Source organism: Panthera onca, chromosome E1, assembly GCF_046562875.1.
Source record: "Panthera onca isolate mPanOnc1 chromosome E1, mPanOnc1 haplotype 2, whole genome shotgun sequence".
NCBI classification, from domain to species: Eukaryota; Metazoa; Chordata; class Mammalia; order Carnivora; family Felidae; genus Panthera; species Panthera onca.
The window spans coordinates 35,420,890-35,445,526 of record NC_138352.1 but is presented as its reverse complement, the minus strand read 5'-3'; the positions used below and the strand labels follow the sequence as shown (position 1 = coordinate 35,445,526).

Here is a 24,637-nt window from a genome sequence, read left to right as displayed (position 1 = left end):
GGGGGGAAAGGTCTCAGAACATTATCTAGTGTTTCCTAACTTGTCCACCGGCAATCAGATAATTTGGGGCATTGCTGATCTAGACCTACATAGGAGGGCTTGCTCATGGTCACAAGCAAGCCAGAGGCAGTGCCCAGAGTAGAGCCCAAGCCTGAGACCAGCCCAGAGCCTCTTCCTGACCCTCCTCACTGCCTCATGCTGGGACAGTCAGTGGAAGGCCCTCTCCTTGCTTTGGTCTTCCAAGGACAGAGACAGTGAGATGGGAATCTGGAAACAGGCCCAGGCCACAGACGCCACAGCTGACCACGCTTTGTTCTGCACCCGCCCCCTCCCCCCTTCCCGCTTCACCTGTGATTTCTGGGGCAGGGGACAGAGAATGAGGGTAGCAGGAGCCAAGCACTGTGGCCAATGCACGCCTGCAGTCAAGTGCCACCTGCTCTGGTCGGTGCAGGGGCTTGCAGCCCTCATCAAAGCTAGTGCCTGGATACTGAATCCAGTTCTGACTTCCAGCTTCCGGTCCAGGCTTTCCTAACACCCTAGAAACAAGCCCCTCATTCTCTGAGAAGCTGGGGCCCCTGGATCATATCGAGGAGTCACATCTCCAGGTTCCTATTGACCTACAGATAAAGGATGGCCCTGCTGAAATGGGTGGCAACAAGAGTGCTGGAGGGCCGAGCAGTGACAAAACCTGACCCTGCTTGGACTGGTACAGCCGGGTCGACCAGTACAGGTGCCTTCAGGGACTGGATCTCTGACCCTCAGGAATGGGCTCCTGCCCGGATCTCCCCACGAGCCTGATGCAAGTCTGGCAGGCCTCTGCCCCACAGCTCAGGGGAAGAGAATGAGCAGTCAGATGGAGGGGGAGGCAGGGGGCTGGCCATGCCCAGTACAATCCCATGGCAGCTCAGGGGCTCCTGCCCAGCCCAGAGGCTGCTGCTATCTGACCTATGGCGGGCAGGCCAGGAACAGGAAAGCAGAGAGCCCCACAGCCCAATGCCTTGGGGGCCAGAAGGTTCACTTCAGTGTGATTATATGGATTTATTGTGATTGGCACTGTGAAGCCCAGAGGATGGATTCCAGCCAGAGACAGCAGCACTTTCCAGAAGGGACCCAGCCCCTCCCACCCCCCCTCCCCTCAGAATTGCATCCAACCCCAGAAGTGACTGGTGGCTGCACACCAGGAACTGAGCCCTGTGAGCTGTGCGGTGTGGGCTGGAAGCACAGATGCCAGCCCTCATGCTTCAACTGGTCCCTGAGGCTTCACCTGCATTTGGGACCTCTCCTCTCCCTTGGAGGGTTCTAAACGACTGATGGCATCAAGGGTAAACAGTCCAGATGGCTCCCCCGCTGCCTCCTGGAGTGGGGCTGTGTGGGTTACAATTCTAGATTAGAGTCATAGGCTGGCACAGCAGTGTAGCTTGACCACATTTTCCAAGGCAGACACTTGCCCTTTGCGGGGTGGTGCTGGTGTTGCTGGGAGCCAGACGCATGCTTTCAGCTAGTTAGTGTTCACTTTGCTCCCACTGCCCTCTGTCCTCGGGTCCAGGCAGATCAGGGGCTCTGAGGAAACTGCTGGAATTCAGGACGAGGATTAGCCTTTTCCAGCACCCTGTGAGAGACCAGAGAAAGGATTCAGATTTGACATGGGGAGACACCCTCAACTCTTAAGAGATGTGACAAGATGTATCAAGGCCTTATTGGGTGGGCCGGTATAGGTCTTTCTGCCACAGTGGGGAGGAGGAAGACAAGGTAATGTACAGAGACACAGGACTCTGGAAAGCAACTCTTATGGCTCTTGGGGGAGGAAGTCAGTAGTTCAGGCTAGCCTGTGGCCCAGACATAACTAGCTGAGGAAGTTTCCAGGCTTCCCTCTAGAACATTTCTGCCACCATATTTCCATCTGCAAAATGGTAATGGAGGACCGGGGGAGCTGAGGGAGAGAACACAGCCTTGCCAACAAGCAGTGTTAGCCTGACCCTTCCTCTGCTGCCCCTCTGCCTTGCCCTTGGGCAATGGTTCTCAGATGATTAAAGCAGCTGTCTGCAAGGAAAGAATCAAGCAGAATGGTTCCGGGAGTGTTCTGGTTGGGAGGATGAGAAAGAGGACAACTTTGGGATAAAGCATTATGAGCATGGGTCAGAGCCCTACATTACCCGATCAGAATGGCTGGGATGAAGAGGAGACCAGCTCCCAGGAGGAAGGGGAACCCCTTCATAAAGTTCAGGGTGGCCGGGTAGAGCGAGTTGAAAATGCCAGAAGCCATCAGCATGGCCAAGCCATTGATGCAGGCCACAGCAGAAAAGAGAGCACCTGTGAAGAAATAAACATCACACACTGAGGCCTGAAAGGCCTAGAGTCAAATCCTAGCACCCCTAGCTCGCTGTTATGTGACCTGGGGCAAGTCACTTAACCTCTCTGAGTCTCATCTTCCTCAACAATAAATCCTACATCATGTGTTGTGGTAAGGATTCAGTGAGGTCATGCACAGAAAGCACTTCACGCATGGGACTACAGAACAAATGGCTGGTATTAAATCCATGTATTAAAAGTACATGTGATATCTTCTACCAAAAAGCCTGATAAAGTGGTTTTTGGTTTATCCCCTTTTGAAATCATCTCCTGTTTGAGATTAATTGCTGGGTTAATTCCCAGTTCTAACACTTATTATCTGTGTGATCACTGAATCAGCTGCTTATCCTTCTGGGTTTCTGTTCCCCTTCTGTTAAATAAGGCTAATACCTATTTTTCATAGACTGCTGGCAACATTAAATTCACACGTAAAGTATCCACCACAGGCCCCCTGGAGGTAGTAAGTAAGTGCTGTTCTTCTCTCCTGTTCCCCTTGGCATCTCAGGGCACAGTGAAGGTGCTAGAAAAAAAGCTTACTGAGTAAATGAATGAAGGTACATGGGTTTTGGGAGGCAAGAAAACAAACCTCTACTGGGCTACATATGGCACCAGATCCTCCTTCCCGGGCAGATGGGGAAAAGTGCATGAGCCAGATGTTTCCAGACTAGGGTCTAAGGACCCAGAGGCGTGAGGCTATTCTTTATAGATACGCCAGCAGAACCCAAATTTTGCAAAATGAGCAACAACCCAAGAGAAGTTGAGTTTGAACTCTGTCCGACCGTCAAGAGCTGGAAGGCCCTTGTCATCAAGAGCAAACCGCTCATGTAACAGAGGAGGGAACGGGTGCAGAGACAGAAAGGGACCTGCCCAAGATCTCACAGCCAGTGGGTACCAGAGTCAGGACCCAAACCACATCCCAAGACCTGCTGCTCTTAAAAACAGACCCAGGTTTGCATCCCAGCTCCACCACTTACTGAGTGACTTTGCGTGACCCAATTTAACCCTCTGGGTCTCTGCTTCTTCAACTGTCACTCGGGGACAAGGAAATATCGAAAGGTTGTCTGCTTCCTCTAAGCTTACACACTGACCCTAGTGAAGCATCATCTCATTCATTCTGCAGCTGGAAAAGCTAGTTCTGGAGAGTAAATCCTGCACTTGGGACTTACCTGAAGGAACAAGTGTGCTCCGCGAACTGCAAATTCCAACCCTGTGATCTGAAAATCCAAGGCACTGTGGCCCTCTGCCAATCCCAGGCAATTTGACACAAGTGCATTTGTCTCGGCTACTAACGTCTCCTGGGTGGAGGGGAGGAAGGTACGCAGCCTCCCGGCTCACAGCTGCCCTCTGCCCAGTTCAGGCAACACTGGGTATGAGGGACCAGATACAGGGTGACCCTGACACTCACCCTGCTCTGACTCGCCCACCAGCTTGGAGAGCTTGGCCCGGATGATGGGTGTGGTAACCAATGACAGGAACAGGAGCCCGTACCCTGCAGAGAAGGAAACAATCATCAAGGAAATGGAGTCAGGGAGAGGAGCACCCAAGCACCCTATGTAGCAGAACTCCTACACATACCTCATGTGGGACTCAGGTTGGACACAGGAAGGACTTCCTTACTGGTGATGGAGACAATGAGCAAGGAGGAAGGGAGACTACCTTTCTCAAAGCTTGACCTACCTGCTACCTGTTTCATGAATGAATGCTGATTCCCCACCAATTGTGTTCTTGTCGCAACACCTCTTGTGGTCGCAGCAGGCATCACCCAACCATCTTGCACTTAGAAGGGAGATGGCATGGTCCAGAAAACAAGCATGGGCTTTGGAGTCGGCCCCGAGTTCTAAACCTGACACCATCGCTTCCTAACTGTGTGGCCTTGGACATGACTCCTATCTGTGAAAGGACAACAAAGGCCTCCTCACAGGATGGTTCTGGGGTACAGAAGGCCCCCTAAGATTTCAGGGCCGAATCCCTGAAATTTGTAAATGTTGCCTTATTTGGAAAATGGGTCTCTGAAGACATGTTTAAGTTACGGATCTTGAGATGAAGGGATTTTTCCAGGATTACCAGACTGGGCCCTAAATACAATCACACGAATCCTTAGATGAGGGAAACAGAGGGAGATATGACATGGAACAGAGAAGGCACATGGAAGAGGAAGAGACCATGTCACCACTGAGACAGAGACTAGGGTGACATGGCCACAAGCCAGGAACTCCAGCAGCCACTGGAAGCTGGAAGAAGCAAGGGAGATTCCCTCCGAGAGACTCCGGAGCTGGAAGCAGCCAGGAGCGTGGCCCTGCTGCCCCCTTGATTTTGACCCCAGTGATACTATTGCTTGACTTCTGGCCTCCAGAACTGTGCCAGAATAAATTTCCATTGTCTTAAGCCATCCAGTTTGTGGTCATTTGTTACAGTAGCCCCAGGAAATGGTACATGAGGTAACATTTGTGGAGGATACACAGCAAATGCAAGTTCTTTTTCCCTTTGCATCTGTTACTCATAGGCTCACACTGCTTCTTCCATAACGATTTCTCTCCCTGTGGGACTGTTGCCTCCTAGAAGACAGTAGACCCTCCAAAGTGGGTTTATGAGGCAACCCAGGGCCCGTTTAGGTGTCAGGCCCACGAACCCCTCTCTGCTGAGGCTCCCCTGAGCAATGACAGTGCCTTCATCATCTCTGCACCCCTGAGGGCACTGAGCCCAGCACTGAGGCCAGGGGAGATGCTGTGGGCAGGAGAGGAAGGTCCCTGGTCCCCTTCGACCTCGCTCTCCAGGCAAGCAGCCAAGTTAAGAAATCGGTGATTACTGGTCGGCTGACTTTGTAAACAACGTATTTTAGGACTCTATCAAAATTAATCTGTTCCTTTATTTTATTTTTTTTAAGTTTATTTATTTTGAGAGTATGAGAGAGAGAGAGAGAGGGAGCATGTGTGCACACAAGTTGGGGAGGGGCGGAGAGGGAGAGGGAGAGGGAGAGGGAGAGGGAGAGGGAGAGAGAGAGAGAGAGAGAGAGAGAGAGGGAGAGGGAGAGAGAGAATCCCAAGCAGGCTCCACACTGTCAGTGCAGAGCCCTACACGAAGCTCCATCTCATGAACCGAGAGATCATGACCTGAGCCGAAACCAAGAGGCAAGTGTGTAACTGACTGAGCCACCCAGGCACCCCTAATCTGTTCCTTTAAAAAAGTTAACTTCCTCATTTCCAGCTACCCCTCTCCTACCAAGAAAAAAAAAAAAAGAGGAACAAGAAAAAGAACTAACGCAGGCAGGAAATCTGTTATCTGTGGTCTGAGAAGACTGGCTTTTTAAAAAACCCAAAGAAGCTGACCAAAGATACCGAGGTAGGGCCTGTGATTCTTATCAGAGAAGTGAGTATTACAGCATTAGTGGCATGGACTTTGTTTAAGAACACCATAAATACTGGCTGTGAGAGGCCAAGAAGTGAAGCAATTAGCCTATGAGCCATACTTTTGTCTTTTGTTCTATCTTACTAACAACAATTTATAGTTGATAATGTGGATTAATTACTGAGGCTACTGAAGGTCTGTCTTCTCCATTTGACAAAGATGGCATTTTTATGAAGTTTCTTCGTCTGTCCTCCAGTGCAGGCAAGGAGCACAACAATGTTTCCAGACACAGGCCTGAACCTGCAGGGGCAGGGAGTGTCTGACCCCCAGCTTTCACCCAGTGCCTCTGGGACACACTGTCCCCAAGCCCACGCATTTTACCTGTGAACATGAGGGGTGTGATGGTAGCAAACGCAAAGACCACCATCCCCAGAATGTTGAAGGCCAGGCCAATCTCGGCCACCCAGGCGTCAGCCAGGCAGTGCTGCAGAAGCCGCAGGCCCAGCAGGCTGGTGAGGTACGGGAGGTGCTGAGCTGCAGAACCGTAGCCGATCAGCTTGGAGTCCCAGCAGAGGGGTTTGCTCAGTTCATAGAGGGTCAGGATGTCCTGGGCCCCAAAGTGCACAGTGACCACCATGAAGATGGCCAAGGAATACAAGGCTAAATGCCTCCTGGACTTCTCTGGAGCGGGAGTCACGTAGAGCCGGACAATGGATCGGTGGTGACGGAGCGTGAAGAGCCGGGCAGGCGTTGGCTCCTTCACCGTCTCACCAAAGCAGAATGCTGCATAGAGAGTCATGGCTATCAACAAGGCCAAGGCCAGCCAGAAGGGGTTGGCGTAACCCTGGGCCCGGAGCCAGTGGCCCCCGAGAAGGCTGGCCAACATCCCCGCCACCCCGATGCACGATTCCAGCAGGGCCATTCGCATGGTGCGGCTGCGGCTGGAGCTGACATCTGCCACGGAGGCAAAGCCAGCAGCCAGGAGGCCACTGAAGTCCCCAAAGAGAGCGCAAAGGATGCGGCCCAGCACGAAGTAGCCGACGTGGAGTTGCAGCTGCACGACAAAGATGGACACCAGGGCCTGCAGCAACAGGCCCAGTGAGGCCAGCACCAGCAGTGGACGGCGGCCCACACAGTCACTCCAGGCACCCAGCAGGGTAAATGAGAAGAGCCCCACAAGGAAGCCGCCCAGGTTCATGTAGAGGGTCCAGTGGGAGGTAAGGGTCTCCACTTCCTGTGGGGACATGAATCTTACCAGGGTGCTGTTCCTCACTCTGGGTTGCCCAACTCCCAACCATCACCATCCTGGGAGATACGGGGATGGGGACTATCTTTGGAGCCCTAAACCTCAGAGAACCGGGGCTGGGTTAAGTGGAATGGACTACGGTCCCAGGCCCTTACTTTTACTCCCTTTGCTAATCCTCCCGGCCTTGCTCTACCTAGAGGAACTTTAAGCACCCCCCACACTGCAGGGGTCGGTCCGTCGCCAACTAAGCTCTGGCCCCGCCCACTACCCAATCTCCATACCCACCCACCCCCCGCCCCGCAGCTTGCCCGGACCCAGACGCAGGCCCCGCCCCATCGGCTGCCCAGCGCTCCAGCCCGGGGCCCACCCGGTGCCACGCTCCGTGCCCCTCCGGCGCCGCTACCTTCATGATGGGGTCCGCGCTGTGGTTGCTGCAGCTGCCCCTGTCGCGGGTGCCATTGTAGCCGAGGTCGGCACTGAAGCGGTGCCACAAGTACTGCGTGGTGAGCGGGCCCTGCAGGACCAAAGCGAAGTTGGCGAGGAATATAAGCGGCTCCACGGGGCCGCGGCACAGCACGGCCGCCGCGGGGCGGCCGCGGGCCTCGTCCGGGGGGCTCGCGCGTCCCTCCATGCGCGTGCGCGTTGGGGCGGGCGCGAGACAGATGGCTGAACGATTCTGCGCCTGCGCCCAGCGTCCCCTTTTTTAAAAAGCCTGGCGGGGCGGGGCCGCTGTTCCCTTCACTCTCTCCCCGCCTGCTCCGGCCGGTAAGGGAGGGAGAGGGGCCGCGCACCCCTGGCTCACCGGATGACCTCACCTGTAGTCTGCAAGGATGCCGCCCTACAGCCCTCCATTCCAGGCCCAGAAACACTCCTAACAATAACAAAAAATATCAATAATTAACATTTATTGATCGTTTCCTGTGCGCTGGGCACCGTACTAAACTGCGTGCATTGGTCTTCCGACAACCCTATAGGCTAGCCATTAATGCTCACGGTCTACAGATGAGGAAACGAGGACATGGGGCACCCAAGGCAGAGCTCGAAGAACACTTGACCTCTGACGCCTATGCTGATGTTCGGCGCTGCAGCAGAGGCAACTCAGTGCAGCCTCACGCTCTCGGCCTCGCTTCCACGACCTAGACTCTGCTACTGGGTCGGGCACTTACCTCCCTGTGCCCCATTTCTTCATCTTTAAAATGAGGGTGCCAATACAACCTGCCTCAAAGAGCTGCTGTGGAAGAAGAGTGTCTGGTACATTCTAAGTGCTGTTATTGTTATTAATAGGCTGTTACCTGCTCCACTCCTGCCCTAGGGTTTTTTCCTTGGGAAACCGGTCTTGTTGGGGGGCTCAGGACTGGCTGTGCAGTGACTGCGGAGGAGCAGAGGAGAAGACTGTGGAGGGCCCAGGAGACCATGGGTGTGGCCCTGTGCTCCTGGGTGCTCCAGCTATAGGAACTGGGCCAGAAGGCAGTCATACCTCCCGTCTGGGCATGTTTTATTGCCTGTAAAAGGGAAAAGCATTACCTGCCTTTCTCCTTTATCATTTACTCATTCAGCCTATTTCTTGAGCACCCCTTATATGTCAGGGACCATGCCTGGGGGTGCTCCTAGAACACAGCGGTGAAGGACACGGACAAAGCCTTTACCAGGCCCTGTAGTTCTTAGAATGGTGGGGTGGGGAAAGACCTCAAAGAATCCTACTAATCTGTGAAAGAGCTCAACTGTGGAAAGTCCTTTAAAGGAGAGGAGCCGTGGGACTCCAAGGCTGCTCATTCAGGAGCCCGGCCAGGCCTAGGAGGAGCAGGGCCAGAAAAGGCCGCTTGCCTTGACAATAGAGCAGTAGAATGAATTTCCAGAGGCAAGCTCTGTGCCATGACCCACAGGCCTGAATTTGGGAATGGTGGGGACTACCCATTTCTGGCTACCATGACTGTGCGTGGTCTTGTTGCTGGCTTATTGACCATCCCCCACCTCCCCTGAGGCAGAAAGAGTCCTAGGTTCCCAAAAGATGGGTGCTGGCTAGATACTGGTGGACCGAATGAGGCCTGCACCCCCATGGGACCATTACCAACCTGTCCAGAAAATTCCACATTAAACACACAAGCCCCTGGAGTTGACTCCCTCCCCTATCCATCGCCTACACAAAAGTTTGGCCCAGTTATGTCAGCTGCAGGCAGGAAAGGGTGCCCAGCTGAAATTTTATTGTTATTTCCTGTAGAACCAAGAATGAGAGACAGAATGCCAAGGCCCCTCAGCTGGGAATGGGTCAGGGTGTAGCTCATCCCAGAGCTGAAGCCTGTGGTGCTCTTAAAAGAGGTCTCTCTTCCACCTCTTTTAAGACCTAGCTACAGTCAGGTCACTGCTCTGCGCAAAACCTTCCGCTGGTTTCCATTTCATTCGGTGAAAGCCACATCATTAAGAGGGCCCTAAGACCATGTGCCCTCTCTGATCCCTTCCCTACATTATCCCTTTTGCTCCTTTGCTCTAGCCACAGTGGCCTCCTAGCTCCTTCGATTTGTCTAGCAGGCCCCTGCCTCAGGGTTTTTGCATTTGCTGTTCCCTCTGCCTGGAATGGTCTCCTACCAGATATCCGCCTGGCTGGCTTCCTCACTTCACCAGCATTTCTGCGGTACTTCCTTTTCACAAGTTACCAACCACAGCTCCTGACGAGCTGCTCATGTTTTTGGATATTAAGAGGAAGGGCAGAGAGAGCCTGAGGGGAAAGCCATTTCCTGTTTCGAGTGTGTTCCTCACATGCCAGCTCTAAAAGTCAAAGCGGCATCCATGTCACAACCACCGGAGCCCTGAGGTGGGAGCTGCAATTATACCTCCCTCGCTGCGAGACTTTGGCCAAGTGCCTTTTTGGCCTCCGTTTTCTCATCTGTGAAGGGATTTCTGGCCTCTGTTTCCTTGTCTGTGAAGAGTGAAGTCATGACATCTGTCTCTGGGGTGATGGTCAGGATCAAATGAGAAGAAACCCCTGTGTGGCTGTGTCCGGGTGCCAGAGATGGTGGTTTCTGCTGAGCTGAGCTTGAAGGTGGGGAGGGAACTCACCAGAAAGAAGTGAGGCGGTTGCAGGTGAGGGGATCAGCTGAGTCTTAGAGAGCAATGCTGGCCAGAGTCCAGAGAAGGGCAGGGCTGCCCAACCACTTACCCCACAGGAGCGAGTCCCCAAAGCACTTCCTGTCTTGGAGCTCCTGCTCTTGGACTCATTATTTTTAAAGCTTTTTGGGGTCCTTAACGCTTTCTTTTTTTAAGTTTATTGATTTGTTTTGACAGAGAGAGAGAGAGAGAGAGCGCACGCGTGCACGAGCAGGGGAGGGGCAAAGAGAGAGAATCCCAAGCAGGCTCCATGCTGTCTGCGCAAGCCCAACGTGGGGCTCGATCTCACAAAAGAGTTTACTCCGGTCCCTCCCCCTAGAGGAGTTCCCAGGCCAGTGGAAGGTGCACCACAAATCCCAAATCACAATAATAAAAGTATGCAGCGGCATAAATCAGTTCAGAGGTTCCTCAAGAGGAAGTCAGAGGATTCTCAGCAGAGGAGCTGAATTTGAAGCAGGAAATGATGAAGAGAAGTCACCAGGAGAACAGAGAGGAAGTGAAGAAGGGCTTTCTGTAGATAAGGTAGGTCATCTAATTACCCATGAATCTCACGGTTAAATAGTATTCTATTGTGTGTATGTGTGTGTGTGTGTGTGTGTGTGTGTGTGTGTGTGTGCATTTGTTAAATGGAAATGTTTAAAATATACTATAAAAACCTATCCTGGCAACTGTTCATTTTCAATTTGTCTGGATCCTCAAATAAGGGATGCGGCCCCAAGCCTCTTGACCTCTGGGAGACCTTGCAGGCACTCCTCATGGCTGACACAGTTTTGGGGGTGACAATGTGGGTAATGTCTAGGGGTTCTCAGGAAGGATGTCTTTTGGCCAAGTCCTCCCTCTAGTTCCAGGCTCAGAACCCCAGCTGTGATGGTCTGGGGCACCAGGCTTTTCTAAGTGCATCAGAGAGCTAAACACAAACCAGACTGGGGCATAAATCAGAAGGCTGTGCACAGACTGGCCACATGGCTCGTGTAGAGCTGCCCATTTCCAGTACAGGGGAAACGAGCAATGGAATTACTGAGCTGTGAGGGTTTGTGACTCAGTCTCCCCTTCCTTGGCGGTGCTCATATTCCCTATTGTCCTATGCTGACCAGGTAAACATGTCCTTTTTATAGATGTGTCAGTCGTGCTGATTAAGTGGCAATTGACTTCCATTTAGGGACTGCTCTGTGCTGGCCATTTTACACATATGACCTCTCATCCTCGTTACAACTCAGAGAACTATTTGAGTTGGTGTCTGTCTGACTCCAAAGCCTCCACACCTTCTATTCTTTCTAGTTCACAGACCCATAGCCCGCAGGCTAGATATGGATATGGTTTTGAGTGATTCACGCAGTGTTCTTAAACAGCGCACATAGTGTATTTTGAATTTTGCATTTGTTGGTGACATTTCACAGTTGGAAGATTCACGTGAAAATCCAGATTTCTGGATTCTCTTGGAAACTCAGAGATTGTGGCAACATTCATGTAAGCATACACCGGGTAATGCTACGAGGGAACTGTGTGTTTCAGTTCATCACCGCCCCGCCACTCACCTTTGCTCAGAGGAAGGACTCCTGATCCTGGAAGTCATGGAGCTTGGGGCCCCTTTAGGGTCCCTGCTGTTGTCTGGGAATGGGATCCCAACGTTTCTATAGGTTCTATACTGAGGCTTTCTGAACATAGAGCAGATGGGACCACTGTGACGCAATGCCAAGCTGCTATTCTAAGGGTCTGAAAACATTCTGCTTCCTCCCATATTAGGTTGATTTAATTAGCTATAAGGCCACCTTAGGGTGGAGCCCACCACAATCTGGTATTGCTGTGGAGAGAGGGCGTGAAGCCAGAGAAGTCGGGAGGGACCAGATTATGCCCGTAAGGAATTGAGTTCGGATCTTACTGAGTTTGAGGTGCCTGTGTGACATCGAGGGGGAGGGGGGCACCCATGGGCAGCACTACCCAGATTCATGAAGGGTAGGCACCTGGGGGACACCTGCATTTGTGTGATGGAAACATGGGAGTGCACAGACCTTCCAGAGAGGACCCAAGTGACAGAGAGCCCCGTCAGGGGGGAACACTGGACAGAGGAAGAAGAGGGAGGAGGAGGAGAAGCCGAAGAGAGTGTTGAAGAAGCCAGGAGAAGAGAATTCGTAGTCAAGAGTGGTGATGTGCTGGTTACTAAAGAGACGTCTAGGGAAGTGTCAGCAATTAGGGGGTCAGTGCTGGGCACGCTGGAAGTTCTAGCAACTTCCAGGGAAGGGAAGGAAATCGGATCACAATGGGCTAAGTATCAACTGGACGTTTAAGACAGAGGAGCAAAGCGGAGGTGCCCCTTGAGAAGCTCACCCCTAGAGAATGCAACAAGCAAGATACAGCGCGCTCCGGCGTGAGGTCAGCTCCTCTCTCAAAGGCGCAGCTGAAGAGCCTCAGGGAGGGACAGGCAGGCCTCATCTCAGTGACCAGTGCGATCTCAGAGAAGCATAGCTGAGGCTGAAACCTAGCCAGGGGGAGCGAGAAAGCGAAAAATGCATCCCTAGCTGATTACATGGATGACAGCAGCAGATGCCTTCTCGAATTCTCCACGGCATTAACCTGTCCAGGCAGCCAGCTGCCCTCCAGGGTCTGCACACGGACCCTTTCCTACTTATGCTCCAACCCTCCTGGGTCACCAGTCGGGGGCTAAGCCAGGACACCTTCACAGCCCCGCCAAACTAATACTTCAGGCTGTCCCACGGTACCTTCCCCACTTTTAGCTTTTCTGTGTGCTTATTTTGACATTTGCTTGGCATTTGCCCTTGTTCTGTAAGACTGGCTCGGAAAAGGGAAAACACAGGGCTAACCCCAGTGCCGTGCGCTTCGGATAAAGATGGAGGCACTGGAAAGGCATTTTGGGCCACAGGCAAGTGCTCGTTGCCCTGAGGGTGAGCGAGGGGTGCAAAGGCAACTTTAAAGAACATCTGTGAAAGGTGCCTGGGCGGCTCAGTCAGTTGAGCATCCGTCTCTTGATTTGGGCTCAGGTCATGATCCCAGGATCTTGAGATCAAGCCCTGAGTCAGGCTCCATGGAGCCTGCTGAAGAGTCTCTGTTTCTTTCCCCCACAAACACACTCTCTTTCTCTCTCCAAACAAAACAAAGCAAAACAAAACAAAAAAACAAAAACACGCGTGTGAAATGACGGGCCTGCCTTTCCCAGGGTGTGTCTGAAACATAACGAAATGGGATGTCTCTAAAATCGATGGATTAAGGATCAAAACACCCGCCTGGATAAACCACTTCAGATGATTAATGCCAACATAGGGTTCTTGCAGGATTCCTCATTTTTTCCCCCGGCTTTGAGATATAATTGACATACAGCATTGTGTAAATTTAAGCTGTACGACATGATGATTTGATATATGGATATATTACACAATGATTACCACAATAAGGTTAGTTAACACATCAGTCTCCTCACATAGTTACCTTTTGTGTGGGTACGGTGAGAACTTTCCAGATCTATTCTCTTAGTGACTTTCAAGTATATCATACAGTGTTAACTATAGTCACCACACTATACATTACATCCCAGAATTTACTATTTTTTAAAAAAGATGCCAATTTTAAGTAATCTCTCCATCCAACATGAGGCCAGAACTCGCAACCCCGAGACCAAGAGTCACATCCTCCACTGACTGAGCCAGGCAGGTGCCCCCAGAACTTACTCATCTTAAAAATACTTATTCATTGGCGTGCCTGGGTGGCTCAGGCAGTTAAGCATCCGACTCTTGGTTTCAGCTCAGGTCATGATCTCACAGTTTGTGAGTTCAAGCCCTGCATTGGGCTCTGCGCTGACCACGCGGAGCCTGCTTGGGATTCTCCTTCCCTCTCTGCCCTTCCTTTGTTAGCGCGCACACTCTCTCTCTCTCTCTCCCTCTCAAAATAAATAAACATAAAAAATGCTTAATCATCTGGAAGTTTGTACCCTTTAACCACCCATTTCTCCCACGCCCCAGCCTTTGGCAACCACCAGGCTACTTTATGTCCCTGTGAGTTTGGTTTTATAGATTCCACATACAGGTGAGATCATACAGTGTTTGTCTTTTCTCTGTTTGACTTATTTCACTTAGCATAATGTCCTCAAGGTCCATCCATGTTGTCGCAAATGGCAGGATTTCCCTCCTATTTATGGATGAATGATGTTCCATAGTATATGAATACCACATCTTCTTCATCCATTTTTTAAAAAGTGTTTATCTATTTTTTCTTTCTATAATTTACTTTTTATAATTTGCACCAAGTTAGCGCATGGTGCAACAATGATTTCAGGATGTTTATTTATCTATTTTTTGAGAGAGAGAGAGAGAGAATGCATAAACAGGGGAGGGGCAGAGAGAGGGAAAGGGAAACAGAATCCAAATCAGGTTCCAGGCTCCAAGCTGTCAGCACAAAGCTCGACATGGGGCTCGAACCCACGAATCGTGAGATCATGGCCTGAGCTGAAGTTAGACACCTGGGCCACCTGGGCGCCCCTCTTCTTCATCCATTTATCCATCGATGGACACTTAGCTTGCTTCCACATCTTGGCTATTGTAAACAATACTGCAGTGAACATAGGGGTACAGATATCTCTTTGAGACAGTGGTTTCATTTCTTCAGGCAGATAACCAGAAAGGGAGGACCTGCCAGGATTCCTAGTTCTTGACCTTGTTTGCAGCTGCAGTTTGTGATGGCTATTGCCAGTGTCTCCCCACGTCCCTATCTTCCCGGGTCTCTCGGTGTCTTTAGAGTCTATCAAATGGACAGGTATAAACATGGGGCTTGTATATCCTCAGGGAGAGGAAGATGAGCTTCCCATAATCACAAGCAAATGATATCAGACCTTCTGAATGTTAACAACACTGAGCGAAAACGGTGACTTTCTCTTTAAATGTGTATCTGAATTTCCTTTCAGGTACGTACTTTGTGCGCTGTAATTCCTCTTGTTTGCAAAATGTATATTTGAATCTCTTTTTAAGTCTACAGTTTATTTCCTCTGTTGTCAAAGTGTGCACTTGAATCGCTTTCCAAATATGTACTCTAAGTGTGTCCACCGAGAGTGCAAGGGGAGTGTAAGATCCCTCCCCGTGGATCTTACACCGATTTCTGGCAAGGTGGCTGTGGCGTGGAGAAATCGCGGGTGATTCCCTCGAGGGAGAGAAAACCTGCAAAACGTGATATAGGCAGTCCAGCTTCTAGATAGTGGAATCTAACCCCAATTTTTCCTGTATCCATATTTTTTGAGAAAGTCATATTACCAAAAAAAAAAAAAAAATTAATAATGACAAAGAAATGTCGGTGACCCAAATGTAGCAAGAATAATAACAGTAGCTAATGGTTCATGAGCATTTAGCATATGCCAAGCATAGAAAGAACTCATTCTAATAAAATTTTACAAGGTGGTTATCAACGTTCCCGTTTATAGAGGGGGAGACTGAGGCTTTTTGAGGTTCAGTGATTTACCAAAGATCCTGAAGGGTCAGAGTCAGGACTGGAACTTCATGTGTCTGATTCCAAAGCCAGACTTCTCAGCCCTGCCCTCAGCCTCCTCCCAGGTCTGTAAAGCTGTTGGTGACAGCCAGCTCATTACAGAATCTGTTCTCAAGAGAAGAAATAAGTATTCAATTTCCTCTTGAAAATTTTCAAGAAAGGTCACTAAAACCCACCCACATCAGACTCGCCAGCACTATCTTGTGCAAAATTTCTGTTGAAAAAGCAGCATCAGCAAGCCTTTAAAATGAATTTTTCCCGGGGCACCTGGCTGGCTCGGTCAGTGGAGCGTGTGGCTCTTGATTTCAGGATTGTGAGTTCAAGCCCCACGTTGGGCATAGAGATTACTTAAAAATAAAATGTAAGAGGCACCTGGGTGGCTCAGTTGCTTAAGCGTCTGACTTCAGTTCAGGTCATGATCTCACAGCCTGTGGGTTCGAGCCCCGCGTTGGGCTCCATGCTGACAGCTCAGAGCCCAGAGCCTGCTTCGGATTCTGTGTCTGCCTCTCTCTCTGCCCCTCTCCCACTTGTGCTCTACCTCTCTCTCTCAAAAATAAATATTTAAAAAAATTTTAAGTAAAAATAAATAAAATTTAAAAAATAATGTTTCTCGTCTCTTAAGTGAGGTGAGAGAATAAGAGTTGGGTGGTAAGAAATTACCCTAGGAACTTTAATTTTATTGCTACTTATGTTTAATGTTACTATGTAATCTGTCTTTAACTTTTTTATGATTATGAAAATGTACACACACACACACACAAAATAGAATGGTGCAACGAACCCCCATATACTCATAACTTCAACAATGATCAAATCTTGCCATAGATTCATCTATTTCTGTCCTTTGCTAAAGTATTTTAAAACAAATTCCAGACATTATGATATTCTGTCATTCCTAAAATATATAGACATTTTCTCACATAAGCACCATGTTATTATCACCCCTTAAAATTGAACAGTTCTGGGCGACTGGGTGGCTCAGTCAGTTGAGCATCTGACTTCAGCTCAGGTCATGATCTCACGGTTTGTGGGTTGGAGCCCTGCATCGGGCTGTCTGACAGCTCAGAGCCTGGAGCCTGCTTTGAATTCTGTGTCTCCCCCAACCCTCTCTCTCTGCCCCTTCCCCACTCACTCTCTGTCTATCTCTCTGTCTCTCTCTCTCTCTCAAAAATAAATAAACATTAAAAAATTTAAAATTTAACAATTCTTTGACATGATCTAATACTGAGTATTCAATAATTGTTCCCAAGAAATGCCTTTTTATAACAGCTGTGCTTGAATTCGACTTCAGATAAGCCCACACCATGCATTTTCGGGGCATGTTATGGCTCTTAAATCTCTTTTGTTCCGGAACAGTCTCTTCATTCCCCACCGTTCCCTGTGACTGCTTTTACTGAGTCGTACAAGAAAATACCCATAAACATTTACATAATAAATAGGGGTTTTATAGCCCTTGTGGGTTCCAGGAACAGACTCCACCATATGACAGGTAAATCTATTTCCCACCTTTTGCATCCTTAACTGCCACAATATGTGAGAAATAAGGAACTGCTTGTAGTGGGAAAATGTATTGGGGCGCCTGGGTGGCTCAGTCGGTTAAGTGGCCGACTTCGGCTCAGGTCACGATCTCGCGGTCCGTGAGTTCGAGCCCCGCGTCGGGCTCTGTGCTGACGGCTCAGAGCCTGGAGCCTGTTTCGGATTCTGTGTCTCCCTCTCTCTCTGCCCCTCCCCTGTTCATGCTCTGTCTCTCTCTGTCTCAAAAATAAATAAACGTTAAAAAAAAAATTAAAAAAGAAAATGTATCAACAGGAAAAAGTGGCCCAAAGTAGGGTGGGAGAGATGTCCAGAAAACGGAGATCAAAGGGAAAGATGGAATTTGATAACCTATCCACTCCAGGGTGAGAGACGTCGAATCCAGTAGACATGAGCCTTCCCTTCACAAGCATCATGGATGCATCAGTGGACAGCAGTCCTCACAGCAAGTTGCTCGTGGTCGTCATAAATAGCCTCGCAGTGTCCCCACACACCTATACCCATACCCACACTTCATTCTCCTTCTCCCTTGGTGACTTCTGATGACCCTCCAGCCTCCAGGGTCCTTGACGAGTGGGTAGAGATGCCTGGTGAGTGACCCATGCACTCGGTCCCTCTGGGAAGATCTATTTAGGTTTTCTGAAGTTCGATTTTCATTTCTTTTCTTTTCTTTTCAACATTTTATTTGTCTTGAGAGAGAGAGGGAGAGACAGTGCATGCGTGAGCAGGGGAGGGGCAGAGAGAGGGAGACAGAGAATCCCAAGCAGGCTCCACACTGTCAGCACAGAGCCTGATGAGGAGCTCGATCCCACGAACCGTGAGATCGTGACCTGACCGGAGATTAAGAGCCAGACGCTTGACCAGACGCTTGACCTACAGGTGCCTCTTAAGTTTGATTTTCTACTGGGAGTTAACGCATCGGTACTTGAAACTATGAAACGGTCCCTTATGGGTTTCCTTACTGCATGTCAGCCTCTGACAACCAGACAGTCTGGCTGTTCTGATAAAGTGGCACTTGGCTGCCCAAGGTTCTGTTGCCATGGCCAGGATGGCTCTTTGGAAGACCACCTGCCAATCCTCATCACTAAATGTCTTACCTGCTGGACAGGCCTTCTGTGACCTCATCTTTTCCTTTCCTCCCCTTATGTTGCCACCCCAGTAACCTTCCAACGATTCCTTCCCTGTCCCCACTGCCACTGCACCAGCCCAGACCCTTCCCTCCTCAGACTATTCCAACCAACTCCTGACTTGTCTCATGTACTCTAGTCTTGCTCAGCTTCCAGATCTTTTCCACAGTGATTTTCTTTCATGTAGATTTCATTTGGTTTCTTTCTTCTTTAAAACCTTCAATGGTGGGGTGCCTGGGTGGCTCAGTCGGTTCAGCATCCGACTCTTGGTTTTGGCTCCGGTCATGACCTCACAGTTTGTGGGTTCAAGCCCCACGCTGGGCTCCACACTGATAGCATGAAGCCTGCTTGGGATTCTGTCCCTCCCTCTCTCTCTGTCCCTCCCCTGCGCACGTGTGCACGCACTCTCTCTCACACACAATAAATAAATAAAATCTTAAAAAAAAAAAAAACCTTCAGTGGTTCCCTTGGCATGACATGACATCTAAGGCTTTTTCTGATCTGATGCCAACTCCCTCACACTCAGTCCCCACTCCATGAAAGACACCATGCCCGCTCCCCATACAGCCCTGGAACCAGCTACTGCCCTTGCCTAGAAGGCCCCACTCCCGTGCCCACCCCACCTGTCCATCTGCTGAAGTGACTCTTTCCTGCACATCTTTCTAGACTCACCTTAGATATCCCCTCCTCCAAGAAGTCCACTCCCCATCTGGAGACGGCACTGCCACAGAGCCCTGTACCCCCCACCCCACCCCATCAGGGTACTAGACTGTTAGTTCTCCGAAGGAAAGTATGTCTTGCCTTACCTAGCAATGCCCGACAAGCCAGGAATTATTGTCAGAGGACTGAAAAAGTGACATTTTAAGATTGCGTGCCTTCTTGGCTCCAGGCTGAACTCCTGGAGTTCAGCTCCTTCCACTACTCCTCCTTTGATGGGATTTCCAGATTCTTCCCCATAGTGGCTTTTCTCTTTTCTTTTCTTTACGTTTCTTTTCAAGTCTGTTTATTTTGAGAGAGAGAAAAAGCTCATGAGCACAGTGCAAGCAAAGGAGGGGCAGAGAGAGAGAGGGAGAGAGAATCCCAAACAGGCTCCACTCTGTCAGTGTGGAGCCTGACACGGGGCTTGATCCCATGAACCGCGATATCATGACCTAAGCCAAAACCATGACCTGAGTGGAAACCAAGAGTCAGATGCTTAACCAGCTGAGCCACCCAGGTGCCCCAAGTGGCCTGTCTTGCAGGGACAGAGCACTCTGCAGGAGCCACATGAGCATCATTTGGCTTGTCCAAATAAATGCCATCTTAAATGAAACCATAATTTGGAGGGAGAAAGGGCATTCTCACTGCCTTGCTGCCTTCTGCTGTGTTGTTCCTGAGAATCCCCCAACTCCCATCCCACGCTCTACTCCTGGGTCCACTTTTACCACCAGGCCCACGTGCAGGTGGTTTGGGACCCTTGTCAGTCCCATACAAGTATCCCTTGCATGTGATGTCACCTTGTTAGATTCGGCCCATCTGTGTCACTTAGCATTCTCTAGTCTCAAGGAAAAAGAAATACATTCTGGCTATCTATTTTTTTTTTTAATGTTTGTTCATTTTTTGAGAGAGAGAGAGAGACAGAGAGAGATACAGAGCGCGAGTGGGGGAGGGGCAGAGAGAGAGGGAGACACAGAATCCGAAGCAGGCTCCAGGCTCTGAGTGGTCAGCCCAGAGCCCGATGTGGGGCTCGAACTCACTGACCACAAGATTATGACTTGAGTTGAAGTTGAACGCTTAACCGACTGAGCCACCCAGGTGCCCCTCTGGGTGCCTTTTTAAAATGAATGTGTTTGAAGTCCTTGGAAGGGAAACTCTCAGAATAAAAGGATGCTGAACAGCCAGGTCACAATTAGGACAAGACACAGGACAGTTCTGGGAATCCGGGCAGTAGGAATAATCAGACACCTTTTACAGGGCGTCACCGTAACCCATTTCTATCACTCTCAAGATTCCGCTTCCCAGGAAACTGGCTGCTGGCCTGGCTGGGTCACATGCCCGCCCCCTGACAAGGAAGGAGGGAGGCGCCTTGATTCTTCCATGGCTGCACCCAGTGGGTGCAAGATGCTGTTATCAGAAGGTGAGTTAATTCTAGAGATCGAGGATAAATTCTAGAGATCGAGGAAGCCAGGATGGGGAAGATTCCGTGCAATGCTTAAAGGATACTTGGGTCAGGCTTCACCAGGGTCCACCCAAGGTTCTCTTCTGAGTAGCTTAACACCGTGGCAAGTGGTCCTGAGGGCAGCTGGGCAGCCGTGTGGCTCTAGGACACCAGTCTACTCAGAGCCAAGCCCACCAAGGGACAAGCTAGGACTTAAGGAGTGTGCCTGGGCTCAGTGCTCACCACTCCACGGTTAGCACCAGGAACCAGGCTTCAGTAGCATGACAGTTCCAATCTCCACAGCCTAGGAGGTTTTCTGGCTTAGCTGCCTCCTTCTTCCTTCTCTCAGTGGGTCCTGCTTCTAATGGATTTACTCTCCAGACCCGGTTCCAGCTGCTCTTGCCTGCTTCCTGGTGGCCATGCCTGTTATGACAATGCCCTCTGGTCTCAAAGAAAAAGTCCCCAACCATTTTGAAAGTGAGCCTAGCTGATGAGGCAAGCATACTTTCCCAAAAAAGAACTGTCAAGACAGAAGATTTTTTTTTTTTATGGATTGATTTGTGTAATGAATGACAGTCCTATAAAGGTACGAATGAACAATTACATCCAGCAAGCCACAGTTTAGTCACCTACAAACAAGAAGTGTGTGACACCAGGACTCTCCTGGAGGGTTGCAACTGTCAGAGAGACCAGCCCTCTTGGCTCCACGGGGCTTTATACTGGGGAGAATGGTGCACACATCGAAATGTTAGCCTATCAACACGTCGCATGCTCTTCTACAGAAACTTCTTCCTCAGCACACACACCTCGTTTCCCAGGCTTCCTTGATCGCACAACCCCTCTTCCCCGCTCCAGGCTTGACTGCCAGTATTTCTTCTCTAGACCCCATCAGCCTTTGATTCACCCCATCTCGTCGCCAGCCCCCGTGTATTAGGCATGTCTGGAAGGTGGGTTATACCTCATCCTCAAAGAGAAGAAAAAGAAGGAGGATGAGGTAGAAAAGGAGAAGTAGAAACCGATATGTCACCAAAGAGAATATTCAAATGACTGATAAACATATGAATAATTGGACAACTTCATACGTCACCAAGGAAGCACACATTGAAGCCACAACGCAGCATCACCACACCGGAATAGCTCAAAGGAAAAAGAAGATAAATATAGGGGCGCCTGGGTGCCTCAGTTGGTTGAGCGGCCAACTTCGGCTCAGATCACGATCTCGCAGTCCGTGAGTTCGAGCCCCACATCGGGCTCTGTGCTGACAGTTCAGAGCCTGGAGCCTGTTTCGGATTCTGTGTCTCCCTCTCTCTGACCCTCCCCCGTTCATGCTCTGTCTCTGTCTCAAAAATAAATAAACGTTAAAAAAAAAATTTAAAAAAAAGAAGATAACTATCAAGTCTTGACCTGAGTAGCCAAACTCTCTGGAAACAACTCAAATGTTCGTCAGTCGGACAGAGAAGTTGTGGGCATTCACACAAGTGAATATTAGATAGCAAGAACTACGAGAACGTGTGACAACGTAGTGTTGAGTGAAAGAAGTCAGATACTGTACATGGTCTACAAAGAGCCAGTAAAAAATCTATTAACTATTAGGCCACTGGTTACTCTTGGCAGGAAGATGGCGGGTGGTGGTAACTGGGAGGCAGTTTGAGGGCAGCTGGGAGGAGCTGCTAACGTCCCTTGATGTGAGTGCTGCTTACGTGTGTTCACTCTGTGGCAAGGCATTCAGTTGTGCACCCTTTATGGATATTTGATCTCAAGGGAAGAACATTTAATTCTCTTTCCTCCATTACTCTGTACCTTTCAGTTGCCCCGATGTGTCTCCATTTCTGCCTCCCAGACCCCTCCTCCCCCGTCCTCCTTGACACCAGTCACCCACTCAGGGCCTTCTCTTTCCTCCCCCCTCTCTCTCTTTTTAAAATGTTGGTTTGTGGGGCGCCTGGGTGTCTCAGTTGGTTGGGTGGCTGACTTTGGCTCAGGTCATGATCTTGCGGTCCATGGGTTCGAGCCCCGCATTGGGCTCTGTGCTGACAGCTCGGAGCCTGGAGCCTGTTTCGGATTCTGTGTCTCCCTCTCTCTCAGACCCTCTCCCGCTCATGCTCTGTCTCTCTCTGTCGGTCAGCGCAGAACCTGATGAGGGGCTTGAAATCGTGAGTGGTGAGATCAAGACCTGAGCCAAAACCAGGAGTCGGATGCTTAACCGACTGAGCTGCCCAGGTGCCCCCAAGATAACTCGCTGTTCCACAGTAAGGAAGGGGAGAAGAATTGGACAGAAGGGAACAACAACAGCAACATTTCACAGGACAATGAGCATATGGGCCAAGTGACTTAGCAGAACGGAGACGCAGAATTTTGACATAGCAGTGGGGAAGCAATTTCACCGTAACATTCTCACAGTCATTCCTGATCAGAAGCTGAAATTATGTCTGGAATTGAAGATGGAGTGAAATTTAAAATAAGGAGGATTGGGACGCCTGGGTGGCTCAGTCGGTTCAGGGTCCAAATTCAGCTCACGTCATGATTTCGTGGTTCGTGAATTTGAGCCCCGCGTCGGGCTCTGTCCTGACAGCTTGGAGCCTGCCTCAGATTCTGTGTCTCTCTCTGTCTCTGCCCTCCCCTCCCACTCATGCCCCCCCCATATATACACACACACATACATATATATGTATATATATATAATAAAAATATAATATATATCCATAACAAATAAATAAAATAAATAAATAAACTAAGGAGGATTGGGTGAAAGCTGAGAAGTGTCAAATTTCCTCTGCTACTCTAAACCATTGGGGTGACTGTCTCTCCTGCACCCCAGCAGATGAATGGGGGATTATTCTTTTTTTTTAAATGTTCGTTTATTTTTGAGAGAGAGACAGCTTGGGGGAGGGGCAGGGAGAGAAGGAGACAGAGGATCTGAAGCGGGCTTGATGCTGTCAGCACAGAGCCCGATGCAGGGCTCAAACTCACAGACCACGAAATCATGACCTGAGCTGAAGTCGGACACTTAACCGACTGAGCCACCCAGGCGCCCCTGATTCAATTTTAAATTATAATCACACTTGATTTGAGAGAGAAAAATCTTCCCAATATAGTTGTATTGTAGTTAAATTGTTCTCTAATAGGAAGCTGGTAGATAACATTCAAAATTGATGAATAAAATATGGGTGTATGGGGACACCAGGGTGGCTTTGGTTAAGTGTCTAAGTCTTGAACTCAGCTCAGGTCTTTTTTTTTTTTAATATTTATTTTTGACAGAGAGAGAGCAGAGGAGGAGCAGAGAGAGAGGGAGACACAGAATCTGAAGCAGGCTCCAGGCTCCGAGCTGTCAGCACAGAGCCCAACTCGGGGCTCCAACACACAGACTGTGAGATCATGACCTGAGCCAAAGTCAAGAGTTGGATGCTTAACCGGCTGAGCCACTCAGGCTGTCCTCAGCTCAGGTCTTGATCTCGGGGCTGTGAGTTCAAGCTCCACATTGGGCTCTGTGCTGGGCATGGAGCCTACTTAAAAAAAAAAAATGTTTTTAATCCATGTACGCACTCCATTTAGAAACAGGGATCATATAGATGCCAAAACAAATGGCTAAAAGATTTGAAAATGTCAGATGCTGAGGAGGAATACTAGGAAAGTGAGGAGGAGTGGGGCCAGAAACCTCTATGTTTTGTTTTTAGCCTTTCAGAATATTTGGCTATTTGAATGTGTTATTTTGTATTTTGCTATTGAGATGTGTTATTTTGATAAAATAAAAATTAACTTGGAAACTCTATTCAATCCTAAAGAAAGCAGGAAAACATAAAAATTAAGCGTAGAAAAATCAAGAAAAGGGTGCCTGGCTGGCTCAGTCTGTAAGGCATGTGACTCTTGATCTCAGGGTTGAGAGCTTGAGCCCCATGTTGGGTGTGGAGATTACTTAAAATCTTAAAAAAATGTTTTTAATGTTTATTTTTGACAGAGAGTGAGAGAGAGCGAGAGAGAGAGCATCAGCGGGGGAGGGGCAGAGAGAGGGGGAGACACAGAATCCGAAGCAGAATCCAGGCTCTGAGCTGTCAGCACAGAGCCCAACCCGGGGCTCAAACTCACAGACTGCGAGATCATGACCTGAGCCAAAGCCAGACGCTCAACCAACGGAGCCACCCAGGCACCCCTACTTAAAATCTTTAAAAAATAAAAATAAAAATCAAGAAAAATGGAATTGCAAAAGTAATATGATAGGAATATTTCCAAGTGTATTTTAAAGATATGTTTGTATCTAATAACAGATTCAAAATATATGAAGAAAAAATATATAAGGGGCACCTAGCTGGCTCCCTCAGT

At 49.5% G+C, this 24,637-nt stretch overlaps 1 protein-coding gene and 1 long non-coding RNA gene across 3 annotated transcripts in view; one reads left to right on the top strand and one right to left on the bottom strand.

The window, feature by feature from the left end:
- Nucleotides 1-1,023: 1,023 nt before the first annotated feature.
- On the bottom strand, nt 1,024-7,652 carry SLC46A1 (solute carrier family 46 member 1). 2 transcript variants are annotated; one of them, XM_060646759.3, is made up of 5 exons: nt 7,344-7,645; nt 6,076-6,928; nt 3,755-3,838; nt 2,154-2,310; nt 1,024-1,609 (listed from the first exon to the last, which is right to left on the bottom strand). In XM_060646759.3, exons 1-5 carry the CDS (start codon nt 7,569-7,571, stop codon nt 1,552-1,554), a joined length of 1,380 nt encoding a protein of 459 aa, XP_060502742.2. In that variant the 5' UTR covers nt 7,572-7,645; the 3' UTR covers nt 1,024-1,551. The 2 variants fall into 2 exon arrangements, with proteins under 2 accessions (XP_060502742.2, XP_081647331.1); XM_081791205.1 differs by lacking the exon at nt 2,154-2,310 and having other exon boundaries at nt 7,344-7,652.
- Nucleotides 7,610-24,637, top strand: part of LOC132688048 (uncharacterized) — a 38,429-nt gene continuing 21,401 nt past the window's right edge. Inside the window, exon 1 of the long non-coding RNA XR_009614393.3 lies at nt 7,610-10,564. This is a non-coding gene — a long non-coding RNA (uncharacterized LOC132688048). The remainder of the gene's footprint in view (nt 10,565-24,637) is intronic.